This window comes from Lepidochelys kempii, chromosome 17, assembly GCF_965140285.1.
Source record: "Lepidochelys kempii isolate rLepKem1 chromosome 17, rLepKem1.hap1, whole genome shotgun sequence".
In the NCBI taxonomy this organism is placed as follows: domain Eukaryota; kingdom Metazoa; phylum Chordata; order Testudines; family Cheloniidae; genus Lepidochelys; species Lepidochelys kempii.
In genome coordinates, this window is record NC_136396.1 from 18,114,038 (window position 1) to 18,139,765 (window position 25,728).

Consider the following 25,728-nt stretch of genomic DNA (forward strand, 5'->3'; position numbering starts at 1 on the left):
GTATCCCTTTCTCTCTTTCGCAGCACTGTAATCTGCAGGGTACATTCATCACCCTTCGTGATGCTCCTACTGGAGACATCAAACAAAAATGTCTTCTGCTGTGCCTGGCAGGTGTCCGGGTGGGGAGGGGTGAGTAAAGTGATTTAACCACTACTGTAGTGCTAAGAAGTTCCTCCCATCCATGGTACTGTGTGAAGGATCCTTGTTTGTACTGGCAGTTCAGTTTGGTCTCACGCTCGTTGTGCTGCCCATGGAATGCTTCGAGAGACCTTTTCTCAGAAGGAACGTTTATAAATGAATTAATAATGAACTAAAGGGGGGGTAATGTAATTAATGCAAATCATCAGGACTTTATGGAAAATAGGTCCTGTCAAACTTGATTTTTTTTATGAGATTACAAGTTTCATCGATAAAGGTAATCGTATTGACATAAATATGTAGACTTCGCCAAGGTGTTTGATTTGGTACTGTGCAACATTTTAATTAAAAAAAACTAGAATGATACAAAATGAACACGGCGCACATGAAGTGGATTAAAAACTGGCTAACTGATAGGTCTCAAAATGTAACTGTAAAATGGGGAATCCTCATCAAGCAGGTCTGTTCCCAGTGGGGTCTTGTAGGGATTGGTTCTTGGCCCTATGCTATTTAATATAGTTATCAATGACCTGGACAAAAACATAGTCATCACTGATAACGTTTGCATATGACACCCAAATTGTGGGAGTGGTAAATAATGAAAAAAGGCCATGGATTCAGAGCAATCTGGATTGCTTGGTAAACAGGGTACAAGCAAACGATATGTGTGTTATGGCTAAATGTGAACATATAAATCTAGGTACAAGGAACGTAGGTCATACTTATGCGATGAGAGACTCTGACCTGGGAAGGGGTGACTCGGAAAAAGATTTGGGGGTTGTAGTGGCTAATAAGCTTAAAATGAGCTTCCAGTGTGATGCTGTGGCCAAGACCGCTAATGTGATCCTGGGATGCATAAACAGGGATTTCAAGTAGGAATTAGGAGGGTTATTTTACCTCTGTATTTGGCACTGGTGCAACCGCTGCTGGAATCCTGTCCAGTTCTGGTGCCCACAATTCAAAAAGGATGTTGTTAAATTGGAGAGGGGGGGTCAGAGAAGAGCCATGAGAATGATTAAAGGATTAGAAAACATGCCTTATATCAATAGACTCAAAAGCTTAATTTATTTAGCTTAAAGAGAAGGTTAAGGGGTGACTTAATTACAGCTTATATGTACCTATATAGGAAATACATATTTAATAGTGGGCTTTTCAGTGTAGCAGAGAAAGGTATAACGCAATGCAATGGCTAGAAGTTGAAGTTAGACAAATTCAGACTAGAAATAAGGCATACATTTTTAACAGTGAGAATAATTAACCATTGGAACAGCTTACCAAGGGTCATGGTGGATTCCTCCTCACTGACCATTTTAAATCAGGATTGGATGTTTTTCCAAACTCTGCTCTTGGAGTTATTGTGGGGAAGGTCAATGGCCAGTGTTATAAAGGACATCAGACTAGATGATCAGAATGGCCCCTTTTGGCCTGAAAAACTGTGACTCTGACAATACTGGACTCTCGCTCACATCCCTGCTGACTGAAATCTCCTCCTTGGTTTTTGGCTTCTTCCCAGTGATCCCTGACTTCAGCCTTGTGTAATGCACCTTAATGGCACAGACACCTCTGTCCATGCCCTGTCTGAGACCGAGAGGATGGAATGAGGCTCCAGAAACTCTGTATCCTTTAGTACCACTCTCCGGAGGTTGAGGGATTCTTGTCTCTCTTGGGATGCTCTGTACAAAATTATCCAATACAGCAGGAGTCGTCTTAAATAGAGAAAACGGTAAAGAAACTGTATATCACACCCCTGTGAATACTAGGCAAAGCCCAATGAGGTAGGCTCCCCTTATTTCTAGATTGTCTTTGTTTTTCCTCTGTAACTGAACTAAGTCCCCTCTCTGTTTCCTGGTCAGTCTGACTGCCTCTCCCTGCTGTGTAGAGAAGTCTCTCTATTCCTCCTCTGACCTGCTTTCCAATCCTAGCTGTCAGAGCTCGTTACCCTATCAGTGAAAAGTTACATAATTTCCATGGGAGTGTTTGATCAAGAATACCATCTGGGGCAAACCGCATAGTCTTTGTGCCTCATACAAAGACTATTGTCTCCCTTTACTCCTGTGAGGCTTCCCCACATTCCTGTCTCAGGTATCTAGCATTTCAGAAGCCATTTTTGCCTCCACCTCCCTAGACACGTGTTGCCAGTCAAGGCGATTTGACTCCTGATTTGCATGTACATTGTTTTTGGCAATAGGAGTTGTATCCAGTTTTTGTCTCAGTGGCCACAGAGGTAGCATGGATTTATCCATTTTCCCTTGTCATGAATTATACATTACTTGGACTGCTGTTACATCAGTGGTGGGGACACATCTCTAGTTATAAGGAGGAAGCATGGGTAGATTTGATTGGAGTGATGATAGGGGAATAGAGAAAACCATTAGGCAGATAGCAGCGCAGCTCTGGCTTGGTTCTATTTCTCACAGCTGTGTCTTGATACAACTGTTTCATCTTCTTGTTTGCAAGTAATGAGCCAAATCTGGTCAAGCTTTCATTCCCTCCATGTCCACAATGGGGAGGCTCACTAGCAAAAGCCACTCCTGCCAAAGAAGAAGGCATCTTTCAATTCTTCAGTGACAGCTGAGGGGGGCATTTCGTTAATGATCCTGCTTCCAAACAGATGTCAGTCTGGCCAGACGCTGTTTAATCAGTTTCCTGTCACCAGTTCAGATGCTACATTTCTCTTCCTTATTGCACAAATTTTGGGTCAGCGCCCAGCATTTGACAGGGAAGTATCTGTATGATCCCTAGTATAGCAGCTCGGGGTGTGTTGCTCCTTGCTATTTACTCACTCGCTCGCTCCTGGGAAGCTGGCAGCTGTTTCTTTTGCATGAGCGTTGTCATCTTGGCTCAGATGGGATGAGCTATGCTGTTCCCACCCTAGACTCTCTATTTAGCTTGGAGGCCTGCGTTGCTTTGGTGCGGTCTTTGCTGTTGGCTTTTGTCTCGGCAGAGCTCTCTGCTATGACCTTTCTCCGTCTGAGCCATGCCATTCGCATCTTCTGCGTGTCACTGCGGGTGCCTAGCTGTTGTGACACTGAAGGGCAGATGGGCCTGGCGAGCGCACCTGATGTGCGTATCCATTAATATCTCATGCATCTCTCTCTTGAGAAGTGAATAAAGTTGCTTGTTTGGGTTGTGTCTGTCAGCGATTCCCTGGGGTCCAGCCATCCCATCTATGGGAGCACAACTCCCATAGAAGCCGGTGGCACTTCACGTTTGGCCTTCCCCCTACATGACGCATGTGTTAGCTCTCCAAAGGCCGCACTAGGTTGATCGCTTTAGAGCAGTCAGTGCCCTAACTAGGACACGCTCTCCGCAAAGGCTGATAGAGAAGGATGGTCTTGTGGTTAAGGCCCTGGATAGAGACTTGGCAGATCCTGGCTCTGGCACAGACATCCTGTGTGACTTTGGGCAAATCGCTTTAACCTCAGTTACTCCATGGTAAAATGGGGTAATACTTCCTGGGTCTTGTTTATCTTGTAAGTAAGAGACCCTCCCAAACAACTGTGTGCAGGTACAGAGCCTAGTGCAGCGGGGTCCTGATCTCGGTTGGGACCTCCATGGAGCTATCTATACTGCACTGTAAGCCCTGGTGCTAACTCAGGTTTTAACCTAAGCCCCTTCCATCCACACAGAAAATAGTCTGACTTGGGCCAAGAACCCGCTGGATTTGGGCCTGCTATGGGGGAGAGTCGGAACCAGAGTCCCACTGTGATGTGGGTCAGAACCCAAGCATTTTGCAGTATGGATACAGCTCAGCTCTGGGTCTCCTCAAACTCAGGTCTGGAGAGTCCGCCCATGCTATCCCACAATCCCTTGGGGCTGTTTTCCCAACCTTTCGCTTCCAGAACTTGCCACTCACTTCCCAGGAACTGGAAGAAACCAGTGGTGCTAGAACGATTTTTATAGAGGGGAGGAGTGCTGAAGGTGGAAATCATGTACTTGGGTGGTTGGTACTACTCCAAGCTGGGGGGTGCAGCAGCCCCCCTCCTTCCAGCACCTATGGAAGCAATCTCCTGGTTCAAATGCAGCTGCTCGTCGCTTAGCCCTTCATTTCCAAGAGGATTACTCAACTGGAAAGAGTACTGCCACGGCTAAAGCCAAGCGCTTGCAAGGCGGTGAGCGGTACAGAGCAAGTCAAATGACCTCAGAGGCTTGAGCGAATACTGGTGAGGCTGGCGTTTGCTATTGCTCGTTCAGCAAGGGATACACTCGCTGTTGGAGATCTAGAATGTCCGATGTATCGTTGTCAAGTGCACAGCCGATACTGGGGGTATCGTGCATCCGGGAAGCCAAGAGGTTTTAGACAGTGGCCCGGACAGCCTGCCTTTCCTACAGCTACTTCACTGTCCCAGCAAATGTTTCCAACATGTACAGTTTAGTCCTGCTATCCCCCCTTGCCATGATTGAGCAGCATTGTCTCTCTGGGGTCCTGCTTCTGGGAAATGCAGGTGCAGCAGCATTGCATGGCAGCAGACAGTATAGCTCAGGCTGAGAAGATGGGCACTTTCATTCTGGCACTTAAACACCCCCTGCAGCATCAAAGTACCTGATTTTTAGAATTCAGCAAGGACAGTGGGGCGCAAGCCTGTGTGAAACGTGCTGTTAACCCATTGACAAGAGCTTTACTTCTGCTTCAGTCCCTGCACCCCACCCAGCCCTGGGGGCAGGGAAGCACCGCTTCCAACACAGTGTTTGGTGATGCCATACTGGGACATTATTTCAGACTGATATCTATTGATGCACTTCAGGGGTTTTGTGGGATGTCCAGAACAAATCATGTCAGACCAACCGAATATCCTTTTTTGACAGGGTAACAAGCCTTATGAATGGGGGGGGAGTGATAGATGTGATGTACCTCGACTTTAATAAGGCTTTTGATACAATCTCATGTGGCCTTCCCATAAACAAACTAGAAAAATACAGCCTAGATGAACCTACTATAAGGTGGGTAGACCACTGGTTGGAAAATCCCACTCAGAGTAGTTATCAATGGTTCACAATCAAGCTGGAAGGGCATATTGAGCAGGGTCCTGCAGGGAGCTTGTCCTGGGTCCGATTCTATTCAATACCTTCATAAATGATTTGGATAATGGCAGACAGAGTACGCTTATAAAGTTTGCAGATGATTCCAAGCTGGGAGGGCTTGCTAATACTTGGCAGGGCAGGATTAGAATTCAAAATGTTCTTGACCAACTGGAGATATGGCCTGAAATAAATAGGATGAAATTCAATAAGGACAAATGCAAAATACTGTACTTAGGAAGGAATAATCAATGGCACAAATGCAAACTGGGAAATGACTGCCTATGAAGGAGTACTGCAGAAAAGGATGTGGGGGTTATAGTGGATCACAAACTTAATATGAGTCAACAGTGTAACACTGTTGCAAAAAAAACGAACATCATTCGGGGATGTATTAGCACGAGTACTGTAAGCAAGACACAAGAAGTAATTTTTCCACTCTACTCGGCACTGGTAAGGCCTCAACTGAAGTACTGTGTCCAGTTCTGGGTGCCACACTTCCAGAAAGATGTGGACAAATTGGAAAAAGTCCAGAGGAGAGCGAAGTTCCAGAAAAAATGACCTATGAATAAAGATTGAAAAAATTGGGTTTGCTTAGTCTGGAGAAGAGAAGACTGAGGGGAAGACCGATGACAGCCTCAAGTGTGTAAAAGGTTGTTACAAAGAAGAGGGTGATAAGTTTCTCCTTAACCACTGTGGACAGGACAAGAAGTAATAGGCTTAAATAGCAGATAGGGAGGGAGATTTTGGTTCAACATTACGAAAAACTTCCTAACTGTCAAGGTAGTTAAGCAATGGAACAATTACCTTTTGGAGGTTGTGGAATCTTCATCGTTGGTTTTTTTTTTTTCTTTTTTTTTAAAGAACAGGTTAGATAAATGCTTGTCAGGGCGGGTCTAAGTAATACTTAGTCCTGCCTCAGTGCAGGGGATTGGACGAGCTGACGTATCCAGGTTACTTCCAGTCCTACCATTCTATAATTCTATGTCTTCCATTCCGATACAGACCAGGTCTGACTCTGCTTGTCCCATTGTACATGACATGACCACAAACTTAAGTGGTATCTTCAATATCTTACTTTAAATGTAACTTCCAGAGCTTGCTGATCAGTGCAGATCCTTCTTGCTGTTCAGTAGTCTTGAATGAATACATTTTTTTTTAAATGTAGCAACTCCTCGCCCTTGCTCCCCCCCGCCCGCCCGGAAAATGGGGGACATCATCTTGGTGAATAACAAGACGATCTATTTTAGATATGTGGGGGTGTGGAGCACGTGCCTCAGTTTCTCTATCTGTACAATGGAGATAATGACACTGACCTCCCTTTTGTAAAGTGCTTTCAGCTCTATTGATGAAGCGCGTTAGAACAGCTAGGTATCTATCATTTATTGTCTGTATCAAGAATCTGTTGCTATGTGATCGATAGAGTTGTGTGTGGAGTGTACATCACCAAAGAATTTGGCCCATGCTTTAGTGCTTATGCTCCGTCAACAATATTTCTCTAGCTGGCATTGCCTCTTCTGAAACTGGGAATCCCTCCGTCTCCTTTCTTTGCCCATTCAACTGGATAACTCCTATGGACTGATTCAGTGCTTAGAATTGCTATTTGAAGTCCCTTTAGACAGGAAACGCTGATTATGTGTTAGTCCCATTATTTCTCTGGAGGCGGTTAGGTCACATACTAGGAAATAGACCCCCCTCCCCCTTCCCCGCCACATACACGTTACAGCAGGATGAGCGTTCCCCGGAGAGCATGATCAAGGCTTTGAGTGTCTAAGTGATTAGAGCCCAGACGTGAAGGCGTATCCCTGGGTTTGTGAAGGGGGCAAGCTGTCTTGCGTTCAGAGGGGAATTGGTCTCTGTGTGTATTACCACATGCAGTGCTGGCCAGCTGTTTTCAGAGTGAAAGGGCCAGCTGTTACACCTGTGCAAAGCACATAACTATTTAGACCAGTAATTAGGTAAATTATCTTGGGGTCTGCACACTGACTGAGCTGGGGTCTGACTGGGCTAGATCTTTTGGCCAACAGCAACTGGGAAGAGCAAAGCTGATATACTGTTGCCGCTGGTTTAATTCTAGTCTGAATCTTGCTACAGAGCAGAGAGGAGCTGTGGGAAAGACCAGATTTTGGGAGCTAGCTGGCTGACTTCTCTCTGGGTCTCTGAATGCTTGGGACCCTTTTTTCCTGGGGCTATAGACATTAAAGCCCTCCAGATGGGTCCCCTATGGAGACTCGGCAACATAGAGATCCCCACTCCGTGGTCTCAGGCCTTCGCTGTGTGGTGCAAGTCAGACAACCTCAGCAGGTTAAATCCAGCCCTTGGTAGATTCCTTTGGGGAAGGCCGAGCACATGCCCGTCTTTCAGGAGAGCCTCTCGCAGCTCCAGCTTTGTTTTGTCCAACGCTGGAAGAAGCAGACTTAAAGCTTTTCATGACTGGGAATTGTTTGGCCTTTGTGCCGGGTCAGCTGGAGTAAACAGGGGGATAGTGAAGCTTGAATGCTGAGTGGCGGGGTGGTTTGTTTTACAGAAGAGATGATGAAAACAAAAATGTCCAGCTAGCCCCTGACATGTTCATTAGTGAAAACCACCATCGTAGACTCTCCTTGACTGGTGTCTACAGTGTGGCACTGGGGAGGGGGCAGCTTGCTGATGATCCTTCAGACATGCTTTGTACAGGGCAAGTGGCAATCCTGGCTGTCTGGGTAGGGGGGGTTCTAACTAAGGAAGCCAATCATCTCCCAAGTATATCGGTCCATCCCATTTAGTTGCATCAGTTGTATCTCAGAAATATGAATGATTGGCAGTCATCTGATTTGAGTGTTTTTGTTTCCTACAGCTTTGCTATGCTCCCAGGAGAAGCTGGGCACTAGGAAAACACAAACACAACAGCTCCCACAGAGCACATCTGCTTGCTGTGCGTGGTGGGTCTTAAAGCTACTGACTCTTACATAAAACACCTGTTTCTGAGCTTGTGGGTTCATCACTGAATTGCTGACTGACTTTTTCCCTTCTTGAATTGGGAGGCTGTAGGGAAGCGGTTTTAAAGAAGCAAATGCAAAGGAAGCTTCCTTTGCAAACTACAGTAGAACCTCAGAGTTACAAACACCAGCGTTACGAACTGACCAGTCAACCACACACCTCATTGGGAACTGGAAGTAGGCAATCGGGCAGCAGCAGCGACCATAAAAAAGCAAATACAGTACAGTACTGTTCCACATAAACTACTAAAAATAAATAAAGGGACGAGCATTTTTCTTCTGCATAATGAAGTTTCAAAGCTGTAGTAAATCAATGTTCAGTTGTAAACGTTTGAAAGAACAATCATGTTTTGTTCAGAGCTATGAACATTAGAGTTGCAAACAATCTCCATTCCCGAGGTGTTTGTAACTCTGAGGTTCTATTGTATTGCTCCATGATGGTCTGATTCTGCCAGGAGCTGAGCCCTATCCACTATGGACTTTGGGAGTTTGACATTCAACTCCATGGAGAATCGGGCCCTATACCTGGTTACTGGAACTTGCAGCTAATCTAATCTTCATCGGATGAAGTGAGCTGTAGCTCACGAAAGCTTATGCTCAAATAAATTGGTTAGTCTCTAAGGTGCCACAAGTCCTCCTTTTCTTTTTGCGAATACAGACTAACACGGCTGTTGTTCTGAAACCTGCTAAGAAAGACTGCTTGTCTTGTGATGTGGAAGCAAGTTTGACAACCCCCACCCCTCCCCCTGCTTAGGCCAGTTACGTACAAACAGTTTTGTTTATATGTGTAAAAAATAAATGAATCCAAACAAACAGGAAAGGTATTTCCTGTGTGTGAAAGGCTGTTCTGTTTATGCCACAGCAGAGACAGTCACTCCTCTTTGACCTGATTGCTGAGGATCAGATTCAGGCAAGTTGCACGTTCTCCCTTTCTTGTGTCATGACTGGCTGTTGTATTCAGCAATGCTTCTTTATGAGCAAGAGGAATGTGCGTGTACTGGGACTTGAGATCCACTGTGTGACTACACCACTCATATCCTCTCAACAGCTTGATCTCCAGTATTAAGGGCTTGGCTAGCCACAGTCAATTGATCCACCTGTATCCCCAATCATAATGTTCTGTACAGTGTTTTCAGATTCTCTTACTCGTGTATCCAGATCCACTGGTTCCTAAACCACGATCACACACTGAGAAGCACTGTGGTCTAGTAATTAAGGGTAGTCTCCACTCTTGGAGACGGGACAGTGGGCTAGATAGACCACAGGTTTGATTTAGTATGGCAATTGCTAGGATTGTTAGTCAAGACCTTTTTGGGTTCTCTTCCAAATCCTGCCACTAACCTGCTGTGTTACGGACAAGCGGCTAAACTTTGCCCGGTTTCCCCTTACTTGCATGCCTTGCAGGTGAGTTGTGAGGGTTGGCAGCTGATTACCTGTAAAGTGCTCTGAGAGCCTTCACTTACAGGAGCTGTTCAAGTGCCATGTTACCATTTTGACATTCGCTTGAGGTGGCAGTGCAGGTGAATGCTGATGGTGGCACGTGCATTATTGACACATGAGGGCAAAGCTTTTCCTGTGCTTTTCTTGAAGCATTCAAGGGGCACGTGGCTGGATTGATGTGGGGGAAAACCACCGTAAATAGCTTACAGCATGGGCTAAGGAATCGTGCATAGGACTGGAGCTTGAGACTTGGGTTCCAATCCACTCTGCCACTGACCTGCTGTGTGACCTTGGGCAAGTTCCCCTTCTGTACCTCCTACCCTTTTGTCTTGTCTGTTTCAACTATATGCTCTTCAAGTTTAAGGCAGTCTCTTGTAATGGATACATGTATTTCTTAGCATGATGGGGTTTCTTGTTCTTGATTGGTTACCTCTTGTCACTACTGTAATACAAATAACTAGTGCCTAGACTGGGTCCTGACTTGCTTACTGTGACAGGGATAGGATTTGACCCAATGTATTATGTTCTAAACTTAAAATAAAGCCGCACTATCTGAGGTTTGCCAGTGTGGAGCACACAAGACTTGAGTTGGCATCGAACCAGTGAGCTAGAGGAGAAAGGCTCCCTAGACAATTATCAGTCTCTTTAGCCATCCGTTGCACTCTCCACTGCCCACCCCACCCCGAATCTCTCCAACTGATGTTTCTCCACCATTTTCCTCCTCCTTCAACTGGTAAGTAGGCTCCAAGAGCAAAAACAACTCTTCTATGTCAATTGGCCAGTGAGTGGTTGTAACATACTCTGATAGTGGATCCACACCCCTCTCATTCTAGTCTTCACCATCTTGTGATGTGCTGATATAACCTCACATTGTGTGGGACATCAAGCTCTGATGCAGTGTCACGTGATGAAGTTGTAATGTTGTCCTGTGACATTGTGCAGACCTCAGTTCGGTCTGATGTTGCAATCTGTCCAAGGCTTGCCAGTAAGAAACTGGACGGCACCATGAGCATCCGATTCCTTCCAGGAAATTCAGGATGCATGGTAATCCTAACTGAACCCCAAATCTGTCATGTCCCAAGAAGTGCCTGACTCCTCTTAGTTTGAGGAGTAAACCTACAGCTAATTCCTGAGTACTGTGGTGACTGCTGAGATTCTAGCCTGGCTCAAGCCATTCTCTGCACCTCATAATGAAGTTTGAGAGCGTTTTAACATCTTGGCAAGAACCACGATTTGAAATTGCGGCGTACTTGGAGACGAGCTGGCACTGGTAATGGGACAGAGGCTTTCATCTCCAGGTCAAACACAGCTGAGTTGTTAGCGACAAAGTCGTGATCTTCTGACTGCTGGTTCAGGGCTTAAACCAGGCAAGATGGGCTTTGGGCTGCCACTACAAGACTGAGTCAGGAGGCCTCAGTTCTGTTCCTGACTCTGCAAAAGATGTTCTATGAGACCCTCAACAAGGTGTTTAATGCTGCTGTTCCTTAATTTTGCCATCTGTTTTAAGACTGTGGGCCTGCCTACAGGTTAGGCTTGGTGAGAGGCTTATCTCCTTATCAAAGAACCTGGAAGTCAATACCTGTGGCTGGAAAGTGCTGTAGTGAAGAACTAGGTGAAGTTACTTGGCTCAGTTTGGCCCCGATTAGACAAACATCTTGCTCCTAATTGGGGTGCTTGCTGGCAATTCAGCAGCAAGGCCAAGGACTGAATGGTCCAGGGAGACTACATTATTCTCCCAGGTCAGGGTTGTGGCATGCTGCTGAGGGAGCTTGTGCCGCTGCAGCTCATGCAGTGCCTGTCCTGTGGATAACGGAGAAAACTTGTCCGTCTCCAGAGTGAGCAATCGGCATAAATATCATTTATGTGCTTATAGTAGCAGAGGCCCCCACTTGTGTTCAGTACACGAAGGGGCACCCCTTGCTGGTATGCTTGCATTACTGCTGCTGCTAACAAATTAACCTTACCACTTGTAGTGCAAGACCTTTTCTGATAGGATCCCACACTGCGACCTGTAGGAATCAAGGTTGGTTCTCATTATTTAGTGCTCCATTTGGTGAGACAAGCTCTTCTTGGTTCACCTTTCTTCCATGCTCAAGCATATAGTTCATCCTCTGATCATGATCAGACCAAAAGTGCAAGGGACTTGCTTCCAATGCCGGACTGCCTGTTAATTCCAGCTCTTGTTATAAGGTAGAGATCCCCCTCATCCCAGCAGAGGGCAGCCCATGCCAATAGAGGGAGACTGCACATTCCTTCTGAGAATTATTTTTTCTGTAACTGGCCCTGGGTATTGCAGTACACTAGAGTAATACTGGGCTTGGTGACAGAGCTCCACCTACTGGCGTTTCTAGATATTGCAAGTCACAGGTGGTTCCTGGTAGAATGCAGTACATTTTAAGTCTGTCACATGGCGTAAGTTTCCCTAAAAGAAATATAAAAGCCACAATGCAGAGTTCCTTAGTCTCTCCCCCACTCTCACCTTCATTCTCTCCTCCTCCTGGCCACGCCCCAGTTCATTGTATCGGCGTATAAATGAGAGCAAGTTTATAGAATATAACTTTTTTTTTTTACACATGTTAAAACCTTCCATGTTCTCCTGAAGCTTCTTAAAGAGTGACAACAATTATTCCAGCTAATGCAGGGAAACCTAATTTGCTGAATATATATATATATATAATTTTTTTTTTTTTGGTAGGGCCAAATTTTCAAAAAAGCTCAGGATTTGCATGTAGTTAATATAGAAATGTGCCTGTGGAAATAACATGATTGAACACGTGTGTCAGGTGATGGTGTGTGCAAATCGCTAGTTGTGCATACGAATGGCTATCGAGACTATCACTAAATGTGTGCACTATGATTTGTATTGTAATAGTGCCTAGATGTCCCTACTGAGATCAAGGCCCTGTTATGTTAGATGCTGTAAAGGAGAACCTGCCCCAAAGAGCTGCTTATAGATAAGACAAAGAAAGGAGGAATTATCCCCATTTAATGGATGAGAAACTGAGGCATGGATTAAATGAGGTCACAAAAGGAGTCAATGGCAGAGCCAGGAATTGATCCCAAATCTCCTGGATCGTATTCGTGTTCTCACCACAAGATGATCCTTGCTCATTTTCGTGTGCACAGTCATGCTCTTTGTATGTCCCAGTGTTGATAAACAATTTGCGTGTTCTGTCTTTGGCCACTTTCTTGCAAACTGATCCTCTGATATTATGGTATGGAGAAACAGAATGTATATGTGGGACTGTGTTTAGTGAATATCTACCAAAAAAAAAAAAAAAAGAGTTCTGGGAAATACTGGGTTTGGTGCCTGGGGAGTTAAATACACATGCACTTCTCTTGATCCCGCATCCATTCACGAGCAGAGCCATTTAGTTCAGCAGCGAGTAAGCACAGCAGGATCAAACCCACAAAGTGCCGATTCCCTCACCCAAACCCACCTGGTAACTTTGTATGTTGCCAGTCACAGCTGCTGGGCAGTTGGATGCTGGGATAGTCCCATGCGTGGGACAAAATGGCCCCTCTGTACAAAATGGCAGTGATAGTCTGCAAGATGGGGAGGTGCAGTTTGTTGACTTCTCGTTTGTGTTAGTTACAGGACTCTTCTCAGGCCCACGTACAAAATGTCTTACCGAACTGTGACCACCCTGGAGTGGAGGTGCTGTCCTGGGTTCACAGGGAGTAACTGCGAAGAGGGTAAGTCAACTGGAAATCTGTATCTCTTCCCACAGAGTCTTGGTGGGACAGGAGGAATTGGGTTTGGGTGAGTTTATTTTGGCTGAGTTGCTCTTCATTTCCTCAGTTCATCATATGTGGGTTTCTCTCTCTCTCTCTCTCTTTTTTTTTTTCTTCTCCTCCAAAAAACTCCATTAATTTTCATATGAAACACACATTTTTGTATTGCAAGCCAAGCTCTAAAAGGAGAGCATGGCAGGTGAGTCTGGAAGCCATGTGTGTGCCAGCTGTGCTTTCAGAAACCTGCCGTGGGTAGCAGAGCACCCAGCTGTGACTTGGGCATGGGAGTTTGCCGTTGGTGGATGACTGATGCATTTTTGGTTTGATACTCCCATTGTGCTCTCCTTCAGAAACCATGAAATCCTGCATGCAAGCTTGTCTCCTCAGGGGAAATGTCATTCACGTTAAATGCAGGAACCCCCCTCCCCCCATCCCACATGAAATGGAGATACATCTCAAAATACATTACCATCAATTACTGAGGTCAATGAAATTGAATCATGAACCGCCACTTATAGCCTCTTAAGTTTATGCTAAAGAAATTGAATCGTTCATCTTCTAGACTGAGCTGCTTTATTACTTTTGTGTCCCAAATTTAAGCCTGGGCAGGTTAAGAGGTAGGCCTATGTCTATCCAAAACACAGCTGTGTCCCTAGAGGTCTATTAACTGAAATTACTCACTGTCCTCGCTACATGGAGATAATTTTTAGCTTCTACCATACACCGCACAATTCAGTGTGTCTGCATTTGACATCAGATCTGTCACATTGGGGGAAAAAAAAGGAACTCATTTTTTCTTGAAAGGAAGAAAGGAAAAGGTTTTCCTTTCTTTTCTCACCTCAACTGAAGATGAGCGAGTGATTTTTTTTTTTTTTTTAAATTTTTTTGTATTTTCCTCCTTCACTTTCTTTAGCTTATCTGCAGTCTCCAGGGTTTATGAATGTGCGGTGCTTACGCATGTCGTATCTCTGATACGGGAGCATCAAAACTTGCGTCTTGCTATGAATGCCGTATGGCTACAAGTGGGAAGGCAGGCTGGGTAACCTGGGCCCTGGATTGACATGTAATGAAGGTCGGGATGGGAGTGAGGGCCATTGGCTGTCAAATGCGGAGTTATCAGGAGCTTTCAGCTTCTCTCCTACAAGGCATTCTCTGACCATGTCCCGCCACAGGCAGTCCTGGTTTGTTTGTGCCATTAGGTCATGGCATTAAGCACGCCGCAGACAACTCAGGTGACTCTGCAAACTCTAAATCGTCCTGTGACAGTTGCAGAAAATGAAGCGTGTGGTCCTAAGCTGGTCACTTCGTTGTCATGGAAATAATAGCCTCCCAAACCTCGTGGAAATCTAAACCTAGTAAAGCTACTACAAAGCAGCCCTGCAGCTCAGGTTCTCATTTCAGCAAGGTACTAAAGAGAATGAGTCAGAAAGAGAGAAGGCCTGGAATGCAGTGAAATAATGGCCAAAGGCCAGCTTGGTTTCTTAGCTATCGCAGCACTGAATGGTGGCATGGACGTTTGATAGACATGGCAAAGGACCAGTTACTGGCAACACACCCAGCAATGAAGATTCAGCCTGGTACAGAGTTCAAATTGAGCTGTGCAGCCCCATTAGCCCTCAGTAGCTTAGCACAGATATAAGCGATTACAGCTTTGTAAGCGATTCCACAGGTGGAAAAAAAAATTCTTCTCCATCCCTCTCTGTTGTATCCATCTCTGGAGTGTTAATGGGAGTAGAAAGCCATAGACGCTTGTTTGAGAGAGTCAGCAAAGAAGACTGAATACTCATGGGAGCAGGTCTGTTGGACAAGGTGACCATTTTATGTAGTTACTTCTCAGTGGAGAATATTCCTTTCAGGCTTGCATACGGTGTTCCGGAGCGTTGACAAAGTAAAAGTGAGAAGCAGCCCCCTTTTCTCCCATGTTCACACTCTCTTTCAAAACATCTGGAGCAATTGCGAATCCCAGCTCCTGAAAACCGAACCCCGATCAGTAGAATTGCGAGTTGCTGCTCCCTTTCTGGCAATGGCGTTGACCCTAGTGGCTTGTACTGAAAAACAGAGTGAAAATCATCAGCTAAATAACAAGGACATCAATTTAAATTCATCTCTCTTTATTTGCTATTGCTCCGGTAATGTTAGGTGTTAGTTAGTCTCGCTAAACTCTTTCAGCTGCAATTTTCTCTGTATTTTCAGTTTTTGCTTAGTAGAGGATCAGTTTCCGTTTCCCGTATATAGTTAGTTTTTTTCCTATGGGGCGGATATGTGTGTGGGGAACAGCAGTGAAGGATAGAGATCCGATGAAGTGAGCTGTAGCTCACGAAAGCTTATGCTCAAATAAATTGGTTAGTCTCTAAGGTGCCACAAGTACTCCTTTTCTTTTTGCAAAAAAACGTGATTAGGAAACTGCATGTGTAAAAAAACAACTTGGAAAAAGTAGTAATTTGTTCTTCCCCTTCTCCTGATTCCCTTTTTGCTTTTATTTTTTTAAACTGTCTCTTTTAATCTGTGAATGCTTTTTGTGCTTAGAAGTCAGTGTGGCTGCATGAGTGTAATTGGGGACAGAATTTGCTTCTTTAAAGGTACATTCTGACCACAATATGAAAGTCCTGTTCCTCAGATAATCTCACTGTACTGCTCCATCTGGTTTTATTTAACGTGAACAACAGTGATCACAACTGATGGTCCCAGCTTTCCACTTGCTTAAGAGGAGCCTTGTTTTCCTTCTGTGTCTGGAGGCTGTGGTCTCCTTTCCAAGTGGCACTGCCTTTTCACGCCCAGAGCTGATTACGACGATAGAAAATTAGGGTCAAGCAAAATAATTGTGAGGCAGTTTGGGGACCGTATTGTGGGTGGGCGGCTCCGAGAATGAGAGATGGTGAAGTGACAAGTTTTAAGGACTCCTCTTTAGGCCCGTGGGACCACTTTTTGGAGTGCAAGGCTCAGAAAGCCCTGGCAATTTGCTCCTGCCTTGATCCACAGCTACAATGCCAATCCCGCTTTTTATGATTCCTGAGCGGTGTCTCTGAAGGAGCCAATGTGGCCTCTCCCAGTGAACAGATTTTTATTTAGCTTCCATCGTAAAAGGATTTTGTCTTGTTTTCTTTAACATTTAAAGGGTGGAAAGACACCATTTCAGTAACTCGGAGTCTGCAGCACAGCCACCCCCCACAAAGTGCTGCTTTCAACTACCGGAAGGGGGCTCCAAAGAGGATGGAGCTTGGCTGTTCTCAGTGGTGGCCAATGACAGAACAAGGAGTGATGGTCTCAAGCTGCAGTGGGGGAGGTCTAGGTTGGATATTAGGAAACACTTTTTCGCTCGGAGGGTGGTGAAGCACTGGAATGCGTTACCTAGGGAGGTGGTGGAATCTCCTTCCTTTTGAGGTTTTTAAGGTCAGGCTTGACAAAGCCCTGGCTGGGATGATTTAGTTGGTGGTGATCCTGCTTTGAGCAGGAGGTGGGACTAGATGACCCCTTGAGGTACCTTCCAACCCTAATAGTCTATGAAACCCAGGACATGTAGGGGAGCAGTGATGGTCTGTCCTTGTTCTCCCTGGGTTTCTCTTGCGATGGGGTAGTGTGGGATGGAAGGCTGGTTCGGTGGCACTCTGAATGTCTTGAGGTGCTCTGGTTGTCACAGCCTTCTCTTGTTGGAAGTCTGTCCTCCCCCAGGGTGCTCCCTCTCCCCTTCAGTAATATACTGCACATTGAGGGAATGAACAATTGTTAAACTCAGTGGAGTATTACCAAGTGTCTTGACCTTTAGCTAATAGGTTCAGTTTGAGAAAGTAACCACTTAACTATCACCAGCTGGCGGGCACCAACTTAATGCTGATGGCTGCAGATTGTTTGGATTAAAATTTATCTCTGGAATTTAACTCTTGCATAGCAGCTGACAAAGAAAAATCTTTGTGTGTGTGTGTGTGTGTGTGGGGGGGGGGTTGCTTTACTCAATCTGCTGAATGGGGACAGCTGCTTTAATTATCCCCTTTAAATCACTCTGCCCTTAGAGGGAAGCTGCCCTACGCATACCCCACCTCTCTCTCCTCCGGGCATGTCAGCATTTGAAAAGGCCCAGCTAATTCCTGCACTATTTTTGCAGATCTCTGAAGAGCTAATTCATTAGGTGGTTTACTAGATTCCCCAGATTGCACCAGACCTTAAACTGCTTCTTGCAACAAACCCCTTGCTCTGCATTGGACAAAGAGGGAGACTTGACAGAAATGAGTCTGGTGAGCTTAACTGTCGGTGGATAATTTTTATTTTTCCATTTTATTTTATTTTATTTTATTTTTTATTTTTTTAAAACTGGAGCCCTTGCTAGGACAGGAAATGAATCCACTGAGCCACCCAGCCTGCTGAATGCTGATATAAAGAACATATGGAAGAGGGCAGTGCAAAGGTGAAGTGGTTTAGCGATTGCAATCATGCATCAAGCTGATTGATTTGAATCCAAGATGATGCTGACATTTCAACCCAAGCTTGTTTTCTATTTTTCCCCCTCCCTTGATGGCTGAAAGTTCAAAGCCAAGAAGAATCTCCTGGGAGAGGAAAAGGGTCCCTAGTCTATTCAGGGGCTCAGCACTGCATTACCATTAGCTAGCTAGTGAAGACCTTGTTTTACTTTACAAATCTGACTTTTTTTTTCTAACTCAGATTTAGGATAGTAGCCAATAAGCTGTTTACCCTTCAAACAAAGTGTTGACAGAGTATTTGGGACTGCTCCCTGCCTAGACTATCCCTCCACTGTTAAAGTGACACTGTGTCTTTAAAGGTATGTTTTAAAAAAAATAATGGTTTTTTAAAAAAAATATGATCCTGGTTCTGAATGATGATTAACTCTTTCTGGTCCTTTGCATTCTTTTAAATGCTCTTTAGATGAGCATATAACAATTTAATAGTAAAATGACTGTGTGTGTGTGAGTGACCCTTCATCCTCAAGGATTCAAAACATTTATTAGTATTTGTGTTTCTAGTACCCAGGAGCAAACAGCCAACCAACACGGATTAGAGAAAGTCAGAGAACGTGGTAGAGGGGTGTGTGAAAGTGAGTGACAGAGCTGGGTGTGTCTGGGATTTCTAAAGGAGTCTAAGGAATTTAGGCACCCAACTCCCTGAATGTATCGGAGAAAAGGAAAACTCCCCTACCCTTGAAACAAAGGAACTGCTGGGCTGGAATGGGAGAACCAATCTGCTTCAGCAAGGCCACACAGTGGTTCTCACTATGGGAAGGGAAGACCAATTTAAAATTAAACTGGAGGGTGAATTTTAAGCAGGCAGCATATAGTTACATAGGCAGAATTTTGGTTAGGACACTAGGATTATTACTCCTTCCCTCCAAGAAAGCTTTCTTGAGATGGTAAGGAGTCAACATTTCAGTTTTGCATCTCTTCTGTAAAAACAGATGCATTTTCAAAATGCTGTGTCTGGGGGTTTTCTCTAATTTCTTCAATTTAGATCTTGGTTTATATGAACCCAGGGCAGTCCCTTAATCTGTGCCTCAGTTCCCCATCTGTCAAATGGGGGTAAGAGCACTTTCCTATCTCACAGGTATTGCAAGGATAAATACAGTAAAGATTGTGAGGTGCTTTGAGATCTACTGATGAAACATGCTATATAAGAGGTAGGGCCAGAGTTCTATACCAACATGTGCTGTATTTTACTTAATAATGGTGTATGTAGGTCACAAATTGCTTTAACATATGTGGGTGAGCATCACTGGCCACTGAATCACATTGCCTCCTTCCTGTGTGCTTTCCTGTGAAAATATTTCTGATGCTCTGATTAATTTTTCTCCACACCATTAGCACACGCTGCTTTGGAAATAGGTAAGTTAACATGGTGTAGCTGATTATTCTTGTGGGCAAGGGTTTTTGCCAGTGGTGTATAATTGCTGCTATTTCTCATTTTTCTTTCTTCCATCTCTTGGAAGATTTACAGTAGTACCCAAAATGTCTGAGAAGAACAGCGTGGCTAGGTAAAGGCATGGCCCTGCTTATTCTGTCACTGTTCACTTCTAATACTCTGTTTCTCAGTTGGATTAAAAAGAATCCAACTGCTGTGTGGATCAAGCAAGCCTTCCTTTAGGACAGGGAAATCCTCTCACAGATGTAGATATCTGAACACTGATTCTGGATCAGGGAAGTTTCATACTACAATTTCTGGGCCTGATGCTGATTTTGAATTCACTGGTCTAAATTGGGAGAAATTCAGTTCAACAGATGTAAAACTAATGTGTGCGTGAGATCAGAATTGTCTGTCTTCCACAACAGAATGATCACCACAACCTGTAGGAGCTGGAGGGTGTAGGCTAAGGAGGTTAGAGGAAGACTGTTAACGCTCAGTGTACTGATTTGTTCACAAGAGGACACCTTGGCTTCTATTCCCGCCTCTGCTGCATTCTCACCATGTGACTTCAGGCGAGTCAGTGAATATCATTGCCTTGGTGCATTGTAAATGGTGTATCTGCCAATTGTGCAGCAGTGTTAGGGGCTTCCTTAATGTGTTTGCATCATACCATGGGGTCCTGGTTCGTGACTGGGGCTTCTAGATGCTACTGCAGTACAAATCATTTTGAGAATCCTGTGTGGAAGGGGCCATTTGAGGTAAAATGAAAGACATGTGCTTTAAGTTCTGAAAAAAGAAAAGAAGTACTTGTGGCACCTTAGAGACTAACCAATTTATTGGAGCATAAGCTTTCGTGAGCTACAGCTCACTTCATCGGATGCATACTGTGGGAAGTTTAGAAGATCTTATTATATACACACAAAGCATGAAAAAATACCTCCTCCCACCCCACTCTCCTGCTGGTAATAGCTTATCTAAAGTGACCACTCTCCTTACAATGTGTATGATAATCAAGGTGGGCCATTTCCAGCACAAATCCAGGGTTTAACAAGAACAGATTGATAGAGCCAGAAGAGTTCCCAGAAATCACCTACTACAGGACACGCCTAACAAAGAAAATAACAGAACGCCACTAGCCGTCACCTTCAGCCCCAACTAAAACCCCTCCAACGCATTATTAAGGATCTACAACCTATCCTGAAGGATGACCCAACACTCTCACAAATCTTGGGAGACAGGCCAGTCCTTGCCTACAGACAGCCCCCCAACCTGAAGCAAATACTCACCAGCAACCACATACCACACAACAGAACCACTAACCCAGGAACAGATCCTTGCAACAAAGCCCGTTGCCAACTGTGCCCACATATCTATTCAGGAGACACCATCACAGGGCCTAATAACATCAGCCCCACTATCAGAGGCTCGTTCACCTGCACATCTACCAATGTGATATATGCCATCATGTGCCAGCCATGCCCCTCTGCCATGTACATTGGTCAAACTGGACAGTCTCTATGTAAAAGAGTAAATGGACACAGATCAGATGTCAAGAATTATAACATTCATAAACCAGTCGGAGAACACTTCAATCTCTCTGGTCACGCGATTACAGACACGAAAGTCGCTATTTTACAACAAAAAAACTTCAAATCCAGACTCCAGCGAGAAACTGTATCCAATTTGCAAATGACTTCCAATTCAGCAATTAACTTAGGCTTGAATAGAGACTGGGAGTGGCTTAGTCATTATGCAAAGTAGCCTATTCCCCTTCCTTCCTCCCCCCCCCCCCCGATGTTCTTGTTAAACCCTGGATTTGTGCTGGACATGGCCCATCTTGATTATCATACACAATGTAAGGAGAGTGATCACTTTAGATAAGCCATTACCAGCAGGAGAGTGGGGTGGGAGGAGGTATTTTTTCATGCTTTGTGTGTATATAATATCTTCTACACTTTCCACAGTATGCATCTGATGAAGTGAGCTGTAGCTCACGAAAGCTTATGCTCCAATAAATTGGTTAGTCTCTAAGGTGCCACAAGTACTCCTTTTCTTTTTGCGAATACAGACTAACACAGCTGTTACTCTGAAACCTGTCTTTAAGTTCTGAAGCATCTCAACCAAAGTTTTATAAGGAATATTTAACATCTCCTTCAAATATACAGAGTGAGCAGCAGACCCCATTACAGTGAACTCAAGATCCTCTTCTCAAAATTATCCATACTGAACATGTAGCTGAGTAACAAGAGGGAAATGGAGGAGATGCCAGGACTAAGTGACCAATAAAATGTTGATTTTGTCAGTTAAAGTACGTTTAGTTGTAAATTACTCTAAATATTTCACTTAGCTGGTGAGAATCGGTCTTGTCTGTTTTCCTAAGTGACGCATTGTCTGAGAAACACCCTACAAAACTGAAATTCATTATACTTCCAGTTGTGTCCCAATACAAGGAACATTGAAATTTGATCTTGTGTTCCTCGGTCTAATTGTGTCTCTTTGATGATTGATAGACTTTTAAGGTGAGCAGGGACTTTTAAGATGATTTTAGTCTCACTTTCTGCATAGCACAGGCCATAGAAGCTTACCCAGTAATTCCTGCATCAAGCCCATAACTTCTAGTTGAGCAACATCCTATCTTTATGAAGTGATGGAGAATCCACCACATCATTTGATAAGGGGTTCTAATAGTTAATTCCCCTCACTATTAAAAATGTTCATCTTATTTCTAGGCTGGGTTTATCTTGCTTCATTTTCCAGCTGTTGGATCTCATTCTGCATTTGCCTCTATTTATGAGACCTCTTTTCTAGACGGTCATGAAGTTGCCTCTTAACCTTCTCTTTGGTAAGCTAAGTTGAAAAGATTCCTTAGGATGGTTAAAAACTTTTTATAACAGGAGTGTTTGTGTTTTCGGGTACTATCAGATTCTCAATGGGAGAGACTTCTAATGTTAGAGCAATGGGCTTGGACTCCTACTTCTAGGGCTTGACTCTGAAATATGCAGATCTGAGTCCTACTGAAGTCAGTGGAAGCTCTGGATGCTCAGCCCACTTGAAAATGAGACTCTGGAGTCTCTCCATGGCTCTGCCACTCATTTTGCTGGGCAAGCAGATTAACCTCTGAGTCTTAGGAAAATGGGGCTATCTCTCTACCTCGCATGAATGTTGGGGCTTAACATTTGCAAAGCACTTGGTCCTACTCATGCGCTGCAAAGTATTATCAACAAACATAAATTGGGAGGATGGGTATAAATCATTCGCTCATCCCATAGATAAAGAAAGCATTTCTAGGTTTGCATTACTAATAGGATGAAGTGCCAGAGAATGAGTATAAATTGGACCTTGGTTTTTAGAAGGGGATCAAGGCCTTTTAAAATTTGGTGAGACAAGTTTGTCAATGGTATATAGAGGAAACTCTACAGCCTAACTCCTAGTAATAATGCTGTGTTTGCTGGGGGGGAAAAACGATGAAGCTGGAATAGCAGCAGTCCTCAAAGTTTCTTGAAGTAATGGGTGGCGGCAGGGAGTGTTCTGTGGTTATAATAGGGAGTTGGAATCAGGACACATGGGTTCTGTTTGACTGTTATGGGCTCACTGAGAGACCTTGAGCAAATCACTTCTGTACCTCCATTACAAAGCTAGTGAAACTGAGAGAATACGTCAAAAACATTGACTCTCAATTCCGAATGTGTAAGCATTGTGAGTTCTTAAGATGAAAGAAAATATGGATTCTTGTTGCCATTGTACTCCTTTCTAAAAACTTCCATAGGATTTAGGTGACAACCTGAACAAATAGGGAATAAATGATTTCAACAGTTCTTAAATGACCTCTTGCTATGAAAAGCATTCCTCCAAACTATCTGAATACTTACTACCTCTGTTTTTTAAAAAAAAAAACAAAAACAAAAAACCCCTAGATACTTTTTTGGAAAGTGGCTATTTTGGTGGTGGGCTGATAGCTCAGTAACCCCTACTTTAAATTTACCCCAAATTTTGGACACTATTCCTACCCCGCACCCTCCTGATGCCCACCATATTTCAAAGGACTCTGACATATGTTAATTTTAGAGTGTTGAGGAAGGTTGACCTTTAAACAGAATTTTTGACACAGCCTTAACTATAGTGACGCTGCTGCACCACCTCGAACATACAAATATTCAGATCTAGCTACCTACACTGCTCCTCTCTTAGGTTCTGGGGGCTTCTGGAATGGACATTCGAGATCTCCCAAGCTATTTAAAGGGATACTACTCAGTTCCTATACCCAGGTCTCAACTCTGACTGGCCATGCTGACCACTTGGCAAACTCTGGCTTCAGGCAGCGTGTTGGTGTTGCCCCAGTCGGCTCTTCAGTGGAGTTCCTGGAGCGTGTGGTAACTGTTGGAAAGGGGCGCAGCCTGATAGAACTTTCTGACATCTGTGCCTCAGGACTACTTAGCTAGGCTCAAAAACGTTACTCTCCTAGCTAGGGACTGTGTCAAAATCCCCCTGTCAGGTTTCCAAAGATGTTGACACTGTATTCCATCCAGCATCTGAGTTTTCATTTTTATTGGACACTTTTTAAATCTGGTCAGAGGGTAACTTGATTCAGCACCTAATGTCAAAATAGTTGGAATGCTAAATATCTACAGATGTTATCTTAGAGTAATGATGATTAAAAAGCTGCCTATGTTCTATGGCCTTGTCCGCATTTTTTAAGCGGCATTCAAATTGAACCAGTATTTACAGAATCTTTATTTTTGGTAGGTTGTTTGCTTCCTCTTGTGAAATGTTTGAGAGCCTCATGTTTCCCCTGTACTGTTTTCAAAACTCTTAAATGACCAAACCTCCCACCTGCAATGGATGGGTTTCCTATGTATTGCCTTATTCTTTGTACTGCATTGTGCTAAACGCTGTTGAAACTGAGTCGGACATGGCCTCAAAGGGCGTACAGTCTAGGAGATGAGACGGAGAAAGGGTGGGCGGGGGAAACTGGCTGGGAGAGGAAGTGAGTTGCCCGTGGTTGCACAACAGATAAGGGAAAGAGCTGGGTCCAGTGCCTGGCTGAGTCTGTTCAACTGGAACACGCTGTCTCCCTGTAGGTACAGACATCACGGCAGAGCTCTGCTGTGAACTTCTGAAATTATCTTTTGTCTTTGCAATGTATTTGGCTCCTTTCTCATTAGGATTTGCTCTGCCTCTAGTCTTGTAGTTACTGTGTGAGAGGTGCTGAACATCTTGCCCTCACAGAGTTCTATCGGTCCAGGGACATTTTTATGGCTTCTCTCACTGTGATATGAGAACCCTGGGAAAGGATTTAAAATAAGATTAACCGGAGGCAGTTGGAACTCTGCAGGAACAGTCCTTGAGGAAGCAAGTTGGGTCCCAGGAGCAGAGCACAGAAGAGGTGCCGGGGCTCAAATGGCACCATAGACTTGCAGTCCAGCAGACATGCCTCCCTTTGGCTGTCTTGTAGCTTTCTCTGATGTATGAATGGTAGGAGAGCAGTAGTCGTGATCATGTAACCCTCATGGCTGAAGAATGGCAGAGGACTCAAAGGCAAAGCCTAGAAAATAAAGATGAATTGCTGCGATAGGTCTTGGTAAAATGCATTAGGAGATGCTAATGCCAAGCATCTTCTTGGTCAATGTCTGGAGCTATTATTAGCAATAGTGGTTTCTCTGAGGCTTGTCCTAATTGCATATTTTCTTTGTAGAGAACTTTTCAAGAGTTGAACTCCTAAGATCGCTTTGCAAAGCAGATAAAGATCAGTCAGAGAAGCCTTTTAGAAAGAACTGGGTGCAAAGGTTTATTCTGCAAGAGGGTTCCTACACGGATTACAGACAAGCAGGCACATCTTAATTTGTGAAATCAGAGTGAAATTCTCTTGCCTACGCTATGCAGGAGATCAGGCCAGATGATGATGGTCCTTTTTGGCCTTAAATTGTATGAATCTTTAAGGTGTCCATTCAGGTCAGAGCAGACACTCGGCTTTGATGATGAAAGCTAGCTCTTTGGTCTGCAGCAAATGCTGTCATTGTGGCTCTGATATAGCCCTTATGTGTTTCTACTGATGCTTTTTACAGCTAACCTGCCTTAGGGGAGAATATTGACTATGAGAATGGGGCTGAGTAGAGGGAGAAATAGAGTATGGAATATTTGATGTTAAATTTCTTTTATTTTGACCTAGAACATTTCCATTACATTCATTAAAGGTGAGTTTGAGTCCCTTAAAAACAGTAAAAGCATGAATGTAGGTTGTGGTGCTAATATTGGCTATTGGGTGTGTTTAAAAATCTAGGAGCATGTAAATGTCTTGGGCAACTTCCTATGTCCGATGACAAACTTTTTACACAGATGTTTACACTATCTAGGAGTCAAAAGAAAACTAATAATTGGAAAATTTAAGAGGAGAATCTTGAGCTAAGTTTATAGCCTAAAAACTCCTCTCGGGAGTGTTTTTTCCTTGCTTACCTTCATAGCTGTTGTCTTACTAGATCCTTGTACACTGAATAGGTTACTATTTACTCATTGCATTCCCTTCAGATCTTCTGCAACCCCCTGTTAAATTCCCAAGTTTCTCAATGATTTCCTCCCA

General features: G+C 44.1%; 1 protein-coding gene across 3 annotated transcripts in view; it reads left to right on the top strand.

The window, feature by feature from the left end:
- Window positions 1-25,728, top strand: part of COL26A1 (collagen type XXVI alpha 1 chain) — a 221,080-nt gene that overhangs the window by 40,373 nt on the left and 154,979 nt on the right. For 2 of the 3 annotated variants that reach the window (XM_073315529.2, XM_073315531.2), the window contains exon 3: window positions 13,168-13,271. In XM_073315529.2, the coding sequence (XP_073171630.1) occupies window positions 13,168-13,271 (104 nt within the window). The remainder of the gene's footprint in view (window positions 1-13,167; window positions 13,272-25,728) is intronic. The other variant, XM_073315530.2, reaches the window with a different exon arrangement.